Below are 12650 nucleotides of genomic sequence, written 5' to 3'. Positions count from 1 at the left end.
CCCTGCGAATAAGAAACAGACATGTGATGTGGAATCATCACTCAGGAAGGGTCTTTGCAGTCGATACAAAGCAGCACACATTTATTTTCTTAGAAGAAAACATAATACATAAAGTAAAGCACTAAAGTAGTGATATGTCAGCTGTTCTGACAATATCTTCTCCCCATGCGATGGAGGGGAGATTTTCCTTGTTGTGGGGCCTTGGGGGGGAGAGAACCGTGTTGCAGGGAGATAACGGATTACCCTTTCAGAGATATTCCTCCCTTGGAAATGCTCTCCTCTAGCTCTCTTCCTTTACAAAGCAGCATGCGCAGGTGAACTCCCTTCTGGGCTCTCTTCCCATTACAGGTGTGTGTTTTGATGCTCCAGACAAGAACAAAAAACTAAAAAGAAAAAGGTTTGCAAGACTGAGCAAAATCTGCAATAATGAGAGGAGCCCTGTCATCGCCTGCTATTTTTCAGCTTTGTAAAAGGCTAAAAATAGCATGATTGGGTAAGTGTGCCACCAGTCCCCAACACTAATTATTATCTCATTTTATTTTGAAGCTGTGAAAAAGCCAGAAATCTTGATACCTGGAGGCTTTTGCAGGCGGCTCTATAGCTTTTTCTCCTACAAAAATTCCCACCCCACAATCCATTGCATGCAAATGCAATAGTACAGTGACTACTGGCAACTAAATTGACACAGCAACCTGCGCAAACGCAGGAAAACATGCAAGTATACATACATACAAACAAAACATCATGCACACAATGTAATCTTACTCAAAGGATTAACCCCACTCCCCTGCCAAAATCACATGACTTGAAAACTTCCCCCCACCATCGGAGATTCCAAGAGGGGGTTCCAAGGAACCCTTAGGGACTTGATTTATTCTGTAGAATTCATCTGGAGCCTAGTTAACAAGCAAATCTTCAGTCTAAGCCCACAAGCAAGCCAAAGGTAATTAAGAACATCAGCCCAAAGATAGCTATTGTGTTAGGAAAGCCTAGCAACTAGAAACCAAGAGACTTGTTGGCTCCCAGACTTGTTTTCCCTGGTTCCCTCCAGAGATTAAGATGAATCTCAGAGTGCTGCAAGGACACGGTTTCAGAGCCAGCTCTGAAGTGAACGGCTTCATGAAGCACAAGAAAGTGTGCGTGTGTAACAAATGAAGACAGGAATTGAAGGCTGAGGTGGTGGCGGGGGGGGGGGGCATCATTTGGGCTGGGACTGGAAGGTCTCTGACATTACGGGAGGAAATGGTAGCAGGTTCCAAGGTATTATTGGCAAATTACTGCTAACATACAGAGACATTTACTGGGGCATTATCTTCCTTAGCGATAGTTGGATGACGTGTTGGGAGTGCTGAGCGCACATCCCTCCATGAGGCTGTTGGGCCAGACCAAGGCCTGAACCCAAATCCAGTCTTAGAGACCTAATGTATTTCAGGTGATTTTATGAGCACATGACGGGAGGAGGGGCAGGCAGGCAGGCAAGGGCTACCGTGGCGCCGTCTACTATGTTCCATGCATGGAGATGCAGAGCTACAGAAAGACAAGCCCCACAAGTTTCTGATATCAGTAGGCTTTCCCCATCTCACTGAGCAAACATGAGACCTGTCCATAGAAATTAATGGGGAAATCAAAGATTTTACTGCATGTGCGACTGGGAAATGTCTCCTCCACTGCTGGCAAAAAGCAAAACAAAAACAGCAGCAGAGACAAGGTCCCTACACTTTCTAAATGCGGTCTTGCTGTTGGGGGAGGGATATTTTCACGAGTTCTTTCTTGCACATTTAAAACTGCAACCCATCTGCATGCGACTGAACAAAGCACAAGGCTCCTGCCTGCATGGGTGCAGCCTTAAATCAATAAAAATTAATATAAATCTTAGGTTCTGCCCCCCCCCCAACAAAAGTCTGCCCTCCGTAACAAAAACCCTGGCTATGCCCATGTCTGTATGTGATGAAAAGCAATGTTTTTATGTGAAATATGAGCTGACTTAGAAAGAGCAGGACTTCCTCTGTTTACTGCTTCCATTTGTTTGTGGGGTGTCCAGACACACAGCTACACCGAAATCTTTGGCTAGGTCGCTGCTTTCTATGGATAGCTCTCAGTTCCACCCCAGGAGGCATTTAAAAATGGTTTCCCAGGAAATGGTGGATCTAGATCAGGGCTAGAGCCCTTGTGGTGCTCGCCAGTTGTTGCTGGACTACAACTCCCAGCATCCTTGATCATTGGCCATGCTGGCTGGGGCTGATGGGAGTTGTGGTTTGGTAGCACCTGGAGGGCAGTCCGCTATCCCTGACCGTGAGATCGCTCTTTCTCTGATTTCTGACGGTCTCTGTGTCTGGAGGGGACGATGAGCACCCACCACCCACAGAAGCTTCGTCCACCAGGTCCCAGTGCCAAACCTTGAGGTCTCACAGGCTCCGGAGTGCTGAGACAGGCTGGGTGGGCTGGGCTGTTTCTTCCCACAGGGAAGAACCCTTCTGGTTGAGGTAACTACTATTCCCCTTCTGATAAACATAACATATTGGGCATGGGGGGCCAATTAGCTACCATGCTAAGTTCAAGGGTTTGGATTTGGCGTATAATGCCCAATGTGCAGCTTGGGACCAGGTGACCCAAAAGATTGTCTCACCTCTCCGTAGCATCTTCTCAGGTAATCCCATTCTGAACAATACAGTGGTACCTTAGGTTACGAACTTAATTTGTTCTGGAGGTCCGTTCTTAACCTGAAACCGTTCTTAACCTGAGGTACCACTTTAGCTAATGGGGCCTCTCACTGCCACGTGATTTCTGTTCTCTCTTTTTTAAAAATATTTATTCAAATTTTAAAGGTTACAAAAAGAAAAAAGAGAAAAAAGAAAAATAAAAAAGACAGAAAAAATACAATCAATTAAAAAAAAAAGAACAAATTGAACCTTTACATAGCTTCCTTTCCTTTACTTATTTCCTTGACCTCCTCACACCTCCCATTTTTGTATTCTAATTCAAATTGTTATTTCAGCAAATCCTTCCAACCTTGTTTTTATCTTAATAATTTATCTTAATATATTATAATTTTACGTTCTCTCTTTCACTAATTCATTTTTACTTAATCCTTTATATCGTTTCTGCCAAAACCACATAATTTTCTTTTTCCAACATCTTTCTAACAATCCTTAATTTTACAGTATTTTTGAAGATAAGCTTTACATTTTTCCCAATCTTCTTCCACCAACTCTTCTCCTTGGTCCCAGATTCTGCCAGTCGTGATTTCTGTTCTCATCCTGAAGCAAAGTTCTTAACCCGAGGTACTACTTCCTGGTTAGTGGAGTTTTTAACCCCGAAGTGTTTGTAACCCGAGGTACCACTATATAGGAACAAGGCCCCTAGCATCATGGCAGGTGCCCTTTGGAACCCCCTCTACTTGAATATTAGCCAGGTGCCCTCTCTGTTGCCTTCATGGGGCCCACTGAAGCCCAAGCCTTTTAAGTGGAGAACTTTCCCAGTTTGCCTCTGTACTGGAACTGGTTTAAAAATGTTTTTAAACTGTTTCTAATGGTCTTACTAGGGGCACGGGTGGCGCTGTGGGTTAAATCACAGAGCCTAGGACTTGCTGATCAGAAGGTCGGCGGTTCGAATCCCCAGAACGGGGTGAGCTCCTGTTACTTGGTCCCTGCTCCTGCCAACCTAGCAGTTCGAAAGCACATCAAAGTGCAAGTAGATAAATAGGTACCGCTCCAGCGGGAAGGTAAACGGTGTTTCTATGCGCTGCTCTTGTTCTCCAGAAGCGGCTTAGTCATGCTGGCCACATGACCTGGAAGCTGTATGCCGGCTCCCTCAGCCAATAAAGCGAGATGAGAGCTGCAACCCCAGAGTCGGCCACGACTGGACCTAATAGTCAGGGGTCCCTTTACCTTTACCTTTAATGGTCTTACTGTTTTATCTCTTGTTTGCCACCCTGGACTCATTTGGGTGGAAAAGCAGTATATACATTTAATAAATAACAATAATGCTGGGGCCTCCATGCTGGGGTCTTTTGCCTGGCATATTTTCAAATAATTCTTCACATCCACGAGGACTAGAAACCTTCCTTTAAACAGAAATAAATCTACAGCTCTTAGGAATTATGGTTTGGAGATGCCTTGCTAGAAAAATATTAAAGCAACAAAGTAAAAAAGTGTCCGCTTCTATGGAGCACGATTCTCTCTGGGGGCAGAGCAGCATCACTGTAGAGGCAACAACCCATTCCAATTTAAACTGGAAGTGGCAACCAATGGCTCTGAACGTGTTCCGTCCCTATGGTGCAAATATAGTTAAATAAAACAGTGCCATGTAACCACCACAAGGTGTCACTGTGTTCCCACCTAATCTTTAAAGCACAAAGGATGTCAGTCTGCAGAAGGGCCGCCTGGAGGCGCCTGGAACCCACGACTGCCCTGTCCTTTTCAGGTCAGCTTTGTATTGTTCTTATTAAAGGCAATGCTTCATCTCTCTTTTTTTGCCAGCAAAGCATTTCTCCTTCCCAGTGCTGGACTACCCAACTGGCAGGCTGGGCACATGACTGGGGCACCAGCAAAGCACGAGGACCAAAAAAACCCAGAGAGATTTTTAATAAGGTAAACTAAAACAGGAGATCTATGCCATGCTGTTAAAGGCACAGGAAGAAGATAAAGGAGGAAGAGGAGACTTAGACACACGACTTGGCAGGACTGTTCCAAGTGTGGAGACAGGAGAGGTTGCGGCTCCAAGATGCCGTCACAAGGAGTCAGAAGGGGAAAGGACAACACGGAAAAGCTCATTTTGTGAAGCTCACGGAACATCAGCCTTTCCCAGCCTGGTCTCCTCCAGGTCTTCTGAGCTACAACTGCCATATTTCCTGCCCACTCAACTGGTCAGGGCAGGCTAAAGGGGCTGATGGGTGAGGTAGTCCCCCAAAATCCGGAAGGCACAGGTTTGGGGAGGTTGGGCTGGAATTAGACCTTTCAGGCTGATCAGTATACAGTGGTACCTCGGGTTAAGTACTTAATTCATTCTGAAGTAAAGTTCTTAACCTGAAACTGTTCTTAACCTGAAGCATCACTTTGGCTAATGGGGCCTCCTGCTGCTGCCGTGCCGCCGGAGCTCAATTTCTGTTCTCATCCTGAAGCAAAGTTCTTAACCTGAAGCACTATTTCTGGGTTAGCGGAGTCTGTAATCTGAAGCGTATGTAACTTGAAGCATATGTAACCTGAGGTACCACTGTATTTGAAAAGTGACTGTGAAGGGGAAGAATGCCCCTTATTATTAAGCAAGATAGCTAAAGTAACAGGGTCATGTCCTCCATTGTGACATGTCCCCCTGCTGAGTGACTTGGCTGAGCACTTTGGGAAGAGCAACCATTTGAGGACAGCTAGTGAAGGAGAGAGGAGAAAGATGCTGCGAGAGGGAGTTCAGAGACTCTCTTCATGTCAAGTGTAAGTAGGATTTCTCCTTCTTCCTGAAACGTAGGGGAGGTTTAGCTGCCAGGTGCCCCAAATCCAGCACAGAGATCTCTAGAACCCATTTCCTCATGGTTTCCTCTTCTTCCCTAGGTTCCGAAGTCTGAGGAGGCTCCGGGGGCTGCTGGTCTCCTGCTGCCGGTTGCCCAAGATACATCCCCTGGTCTGCCAGGAGGAGGAAGGAGATGAGTGGAAGGAGGAGGTCAACATCATGAAGGACGGAAAGGAGGAGAAGGTGAAGATAAGATCGATTTTTGTGAGACCATGCGACCAGGGGATGGAGTCCACCGATAACAACGTGGATGGTGAGTGTTGATCTTTCTTCCTCAGGAACAGGGAGGCCAGAGAAAATCTGGCAGTGGGGCGGAGGGAGCAGAAAGATGGGTTATCAGCATAAGAATCAATTAAAATATTAAGAATCCTTTTCTCTTCTTTTCTCTTCCAGGCAACGGCAGCAGTGAGACCAGCAGCTCGAGCGGAGCTCTTACCCCCCCTCCCACGCCCAGTTCCCCCCTCCCCACAATTCCAAGTATATAAATAAAAAAATATAGAAATTATTTTTGTATGGATTCTGTTAAGTTGTGGGTGAACATATCAGACGACACAGCGATTCTTCAAACAGCTCTTGTTTATTCACAGGCCAGAACAGAACTTGTGCTGGTCCCGGGGGCGGGGGGGAGGTACTGTTACCGTAGCCAAAGTTCAGTCCTGAGGCACTAGCCTGGTAGAAGTTCACAAGATGAGAGGCGAGGTCCGAAACAGGGAGCCGGGCGGGGTCAGGAACACTCGAAGATCAGAAGCAGAAAGCCGGGCGGGAACAGGAACGCTGGAAGGTCCGAAGCAGGAAGCCGGGCGGGAACAGGAATGCTGGAAGGTCCGAAGCAGGAAGCCGGGCGGGAACAGGAACGCTGGAAGGTCCGAAGCAGGAAGCCGGGCGGAAACAGGAACGCTGGAAGGTCAGAAGCAGGAAGCCGGGCAAGGAACAGGAACACTGGAAGTTCAGGTCTAGGTCCAGGTAAGAGCAGGTACTCCACAACGACGTTGCTCCCGCAACCTGGGACCGGGCTGACTGACCTTTATCTTCTCTAAGGCCAGGGGCGGTCCCGGCCCCCAGGAGCCCCGCCTCTCCTGGCCTTAAGGCGAGCTCTCCTCCTGGGAGAAACCAGTTCCCTTCGCCTCTCTGCCCTAAGCCTCTGCAGTTCAGGAGAGGCCGAAGGGTTACTGGGCCCTGGGGAAGGCTCACCTGTAGACACTGAGTCCTCAAGCACCTCTGGGGCCAGAATGGTTTCACCTGGTGCCTGCTCCTGAGGATCTGACACAGGTGCAGGCTCCTCAGAATCTAGGCCTTGCCCCAGTTCAGCCGGCCCTGGAGGCGGGGACTCCTGTGCAGGCTGGGCTTCCTCTGGTTCAGCCTCTGAATCGGAATCCCAGGCCATCACAGAACTGAACTGAAGGGTTCAGCCAGCCTGCTTATATAGAGCTCCACTAGAACGCAACAGTAACCATTTTCTGTAACTATCCAATCACTGAACGTCACTTTCGATCCCTTATTTGCATATGTAGACCTGAACTATCTACAGTGTCCCCCTGCTGGCCCAGGGTAAGAACTTCAGTACATAACATCATGAAGGACGGAAAGGAGGAGAAAAACAAAAAAATTCCTTCCAGTAGCACCTTAAAGACCAACTAAGTTAGTTCTTGGTATGAGCTTTCGTGTGCATGCACACTTCTTCAGATACACACATATCAGATTCAAATAAAGTTTGTAATACAAATACGCTAGTCTTTGATCATGTTTTTATCCCCGGGGGTTCTTTTCCCAACAGTTGTGAGGATGGGCAAGAAAGTTACTTGCCCAAAAATGGAAAAATGGGAAGAATACGTCCCAGCGAAAGAAGAATGGCTACAAAATCGTGCAGCAGCGGCACAGCGGCAGCAGGAGGCCCCATTAGCTAAAGTGGTGCTTCAGGTTAAGAACAGTTTCAGGTTAAGAATGGACCTCCAGCTGGGCAAAAGACTTTGGATATAATATACAGATTGAAGAATGGGAAAGGTTGTGGAATGAAAGGATAAAATTTACAGCCTGTAATGCTTTGAAAGAGAATATGATGAAAATGATGTATAGATGGTATATTACACCAGTGAAATTAGCTGAAATGTATAAGACAAATAATAAATGTTGGAAATGTAAAGAAAAAGAGGGAACATTTTATTATATGTGGTGGGAATGTATAAAAGTAAAGTAAAGAACTTCTGGGAAATGATATATAATGAGATGAAAAAGATGTTGAAATATACATTTTTTAAAAAAACAGAAGCATTTTTACTTTGTATTATAGGTCAGGACATAAATAGGCAAGATATTAAATTGTTTTTATATGCAACAACTGTGGCAAGAGTATTGTTAGCCCAGAAAAAAGAATGGCAGACAAAATTAATGGACTACGCAGAATTGGACAAAATGACAGGAAGAATTCGAAACCTGCGGGACCAGAGATTTACAGAAGATTGGAAGAAGTATATGAACTATTTGAAGAGCAACTGTAACCAACAAATTACGCTAGTAGGACTACAAGACGTTTTGTAAGGAGAAATATATGAAGTGTTGCAAAGTAGAAAAAGATAGAGATATTGGTTATGAGTTTGAAATGTAATAGGGAAGATAAGAAGTGCGTACCGAGAGATTAGATTGGAAAATTTTCAGACAGGATTGATGGAAGTCAAAAATTTGAATAAGATGTAAAAGTATGTTTAATTGCTGTTGAAAATGATATGTTCAAAAAAAACTAATAAAAATTATATATATATTAAAAAAAGAACAGACCTCCAGAACAAATTAAGTTCTTAACCCGAGATACCACTGTATATATTTAAAGTTCTTGAATAGATGAGCAAATTCATTCATTTAGATATGCAGAAAACATAAAAATAAATAAATTTAAGGAGCAGCAGAAAGGGTGAAGGATGTCGAGTTTTGAAATGTTAAAATGATAGTAAAATTGCTGATACGTATCAAACTGAAAATCATAAACTGTAAAGAAGAGAAGGGCAGGGCAGTGAGAGATGACCAGCCTTCCTGTCCGCATTCACCTGCACACCCACCTTGCCAGCGGAAGCCTCCCAAGTGGGAGGGGAATTCTCTCCAGGGGCACCCCATACACCCAGGCCCCACAAGCGGAGTCAAGGGCAGCCCCTCAAGATCCCAGGCTGGCGCAGCACAGATGAGATGACTGTGAAACCACTCAGATATGAATTGTGCAGGGCGAACTGTAGAGTTGGAAGGGACCCCCCAGGATCATCCAGTCCAACCCCTGCAAGGCAGAAAGATCCCACTGCCCCCCCATGAGGATCAAACATGCCAACGTGGCCCTATCAGCGCCATGCTTTAACCAGCTGAGCTGACCAGGCACTGAAGAAGAGAATTCATGAATGCATACTCCCACAGAAAGAGTACCATAGATCACATGCAAACTAGCCATACATTGTCACCCTGCATGTGCACGCATGCTTATGACCGCATGACTAATTAATGAACAGGATCCTTCTCTCGTGTTACTGAAAACAGACTTAGAAGGGGTCCTGGGTCATCTAGCCCAGCCCCCCATATACTGATGCAAAGTAGATTAGCCCAGAGGCCTCTGGCCTCCTTTAAATCTGAGGAGCGGACCAGAGGGAAGCCTGCATCGGTAAGGTCTGCTCCTCCTAGCTTTGCCCCCCGGACCGCTGCAGATTGGCTGATTCAAATGGCTGAGTCCAGCGGGAACTCGGAGGCGGTGACCCTGGGAGGCAGAGCAACGGCCACGGGAGCAGTGTGGCTCCGAGATGGCGGTGCAATGCGCCAGGCTGCAAATGTTGCCCATGGCCGGGACATGATGAGCGGCCATGAATGGCTGCTCATCCTCCTGGGGAAAAGTGACAAGTGGGGTGCTGCCAGGTTCTGTCCTGAGCCCCTTGTTGTTCAATGGCTTTGTCAATGACTTGGAGGATGGAATTGAGGGGATGCTCATCCAATTGGCAGATGACACCCAACTGGGAGGGGTAGCTAATGTTGCAGAAGATAGAATCTGAATTCAAAATGACATGAACAGATTGGAGCACTGGGTGCAAGCGAACAAAATGAATTTCAATAGGGAGTCATGTCAGGTTCTGGACTTTGGCAGCAAGAACCAGATTCACTAAGATGGGATGGGGGACACCTGGCTTTCTAGCAGTATAGGAGGAAAAGATCTAAGGGTCTTGGTGGACCAAAAGCTTAACAGGAGTCAACAGCGTGATGCAGCAGCAAAAGAAAGCTGACACTATTCTAGTCTGCCTCAGCAGAAGTCTAATGTTCAGATCAAGGGAGGTAATAGTACCACTCGATTCTGCCTTGGTCAGAACACACTTGGAATACTGTGTCCAGTTCTGGGCACCACAGTTTAAGAAGGATGCTGACAAGCTGGAATGTGTGCAGAGGAGGCTAGTCAAGATGATCAAGGGTCTGGAAACGAAGCCTTACGATGAATGCTTGAAGGAGCTGGGTATGTTTAGCCTGGAAAAGAGGAGACTGAGAGGAGATCTTCAGCTATCTTAGAGGCTGTCACATGGAAGAGGGAGGATGCTTGTTTTATCCTGCTCTAGACGCTAGGACTCGAGCAGATGGCTTCAAGTTCAAAGAATGGAGATTCCGACTAAACATTCATGAAAACCTTTCTGACACTAAGAGCTGTTTGGCAGTCGAACAGACTCCCTTGGAAGGTGGTGGACTCTCCTTCCTTGGAGGTTTCTAGACAGAGGCTGGATGGCCATCTGTCAGGGATGCTGTCGCTGAAATTCCTGCATTGCAGGGGGTTGGACTAGATGACCCTTGGCTCCCTTCCAACTCTAAGATTCCATGATTCTATGAAATGGATCTGAACAGCCACCCACCAGTTTCGTATTCAAAACTGCTTCCCACCCCAACCCCTTCTTGATTACCGTTCCAGAGCCCCGTTCGCATCCTGAGCAGAACGCAACCCACGTCTGCGCATCTGCAGGTCAGATTCGCCGCTTCTGAAGATGCACATGACGTCATTTTGAGCGTCTGCGCATGTGTGAGCGGCGAAACCCGGAAGTAACCTGTTCCGTTACTTCTGGGTCGCCGTGGAACGCAACCTGAAGTTGAATGCAAATCTGGGCTGGGCTTTATATTGTGGTGGCAGCACCAGCTCCTGGAATGGGATGCTTGCAGACCCTCACTGACTTCCTAATAAAGGCAGGCATTCTTATTTAATTTAGCACATTAAAACCCCAAGCTTTCTCCAAATCTCAATCAGGCTGCCAACACACCTTACATTTAAAGCGCATGACTTCTCCCAAATAACCCTCCACAAAGCTGCCATTGCCAGCACCCAGAGCAAACTACTGTTGCCAGGATTCTTCGGGTGAAGTCATGCCCTTTGAGAGGAAGAACTTGTTTTAATTCTTGTTAAGGTTTTGCTAAAAGGTACTTTGTTAATCTGGTACTGTGCTGAGATAAAACCCAGTGAAGTTATAGTATGAAAAATCAGATTTAATTGGCGAGAACTCCAGTTTAAGGGAGAGAGAATTAAATTGTTTTAAAGACAAAAGAGTTTTAACTGTATATATGAATGGTATCTAGTGTCTGTAATTTCCCTATGTTAATTCCTATGGGACTACACAAACTCCTGATATCTTGTTCATTTATTACTTCATACAAACATAGCCTGCTGAAGTTACAAATAATAAGTGGTTTAACATCCCCTTATCCTCAACTGCTGTGTGAACATAAGGTAGTTATTATGCTGTCAAATGATAGTTTTCACCACATTAGGAACAGTGGGCCCCACCAGACTGGTGTTTTATTGAGGGTGTGTTCTGCAGCATGCAATTAACACAATAATAGTGCATTAGTGGTAGATTTATTCTGATTTATTAGTTGTTCTGCATTGCTTTCCCAATATTACCACATTATTGCTTTCTTGAGGGGCTGTACTGCAAGAAAAGCAGGGCAACCCCACCCATCTTAAACCTTTGTGGTATGAAAGTTTATGGGATATGCACTGATCGGAAATGTAGTACTGTGACTTTCCCATTTTTTTGCAGGCACCAACATTGTTGAAAATGGGATCGCATAAACAGTGCTATTTTTCTAGAAAAATTGGTTCTGGAACTTACCATGAACACCTCCCTTGTTCTCTTAAAATGGCAATGGCGCCAACCTGAGAGGTGCCAGAACTGAGTTCTGGTGAGCTGAGTGCAAATCCTCATGGGCACAGACTGTCCAGAGGGGCCCAGTTTCATTCTCCTGCCCCCAGACTCTTCCACAAAATCCTAAAACTAAAGCAAAACTAAAACACCAACTTTTTAACGAAGGAATATGAGATGGCATGGGTTGGGTGGGATGGAGAATTTTGCATACTTCTCTGATTCTAGAGGCATAATTGCTGGTTGACCTGATTCTGTGCAAGAGACCAGGTTCCATGTGGAACTGCTGGAGAAAGGCACCTAATCTTGGATAATACCAGTCAATCAGAGAATTGCTGAAGTTCATACAAGCAAAACAAGGACATGAATTGCAGGGGGTGAGAACAATCCCTTGTGATGCTGGCAAACATCCGCTAAGTTGGAAGCAGCAACCTGGAGATCACACAGGACTCTCAACTTTTTCATGGGCACAAGAGTCTAAGAGGTGCTAAGCCCGTAACCTTAAAACACCTCGTTCCTTGGCTGTGCACCAGCCAGTAAGCAGAGGCCCTCAGCCAGAGTCTCCTACAGAGTTCTGAGCCACAATAACAAGCTGTTGCTGAAAAGAGGTCTGATGTGCTGGTGAAGTTGAAGTCCTAGTTCAGTTCTCTGTCTGCTAAAGCCACAGGTGACCACTTGGCTCATGAATCTAGTTTGCTGCTAAGCTTTTATCTGATTAAGGTGTTTTATCTGATTATGATAGATGTTCCAGCACAGTAAGGCTCTTTGTATTGTAATTATTGAATTTTCCATTATATATTATTTTTTCGCCTTGTTATTTGTTCAAAAGAGCTATCGACTTCCCTCCCTCCCACCTCATGGTTACATGAATTACAGTCATACCTCGGGTTACAGACAGTTCAGGTTGTGCGTTTTTGGGTTACGGACGCGCCAAAACCTGGAAGTACCGGAATGGGTTACTTCCGGGTTTCAGCGCTCGCGCATGAGGAGAAACACTAAATCACAACCCACGCA

At 45.8% G+C, this 12650-nt stretch overlaps 1 protein-coding gene across 1 annotated transcript; it reads left to right on the top strand.

Moving 5' to 3' along the window:
* The first annotated feature begins 5202 nt into the window (after positions 1-5202).
* Positions 5203-6005, top strand: LOC309344743 (uncharacterized protein). Its single transcript, XM_081867411.1, has 3 exons — positions 5203-5426; positions 5544-5755; positions 5896-6005. Exons 1-3 carry the CDS (start codon positions 5386-5388, stop codon positions 5985-5987), a joined length of 345 nt encoding a protein of 114 aa, XP_081723537.1. The 5' UTR covers positions 5203-5385; the 3' UTR covers positions 5988-6005.
* Positions 6006-12650: the final 6645 nt, after the last annotated feature.

This window comes from Podarcis erhardii (assembly GCF_964252035.2).
Source record: "Podarcis erhardii genome assembly, chromosome: 6".
Lineage (NCBI taxonomy): Eukaryota > Metazoa > Chordata > Lepidosauria > Squamata > Lacertidae > Podarcis > Podarcis erhardii.
This window is presented reverse-complemented; position numbering and strand designations above follow the sequence as displayed.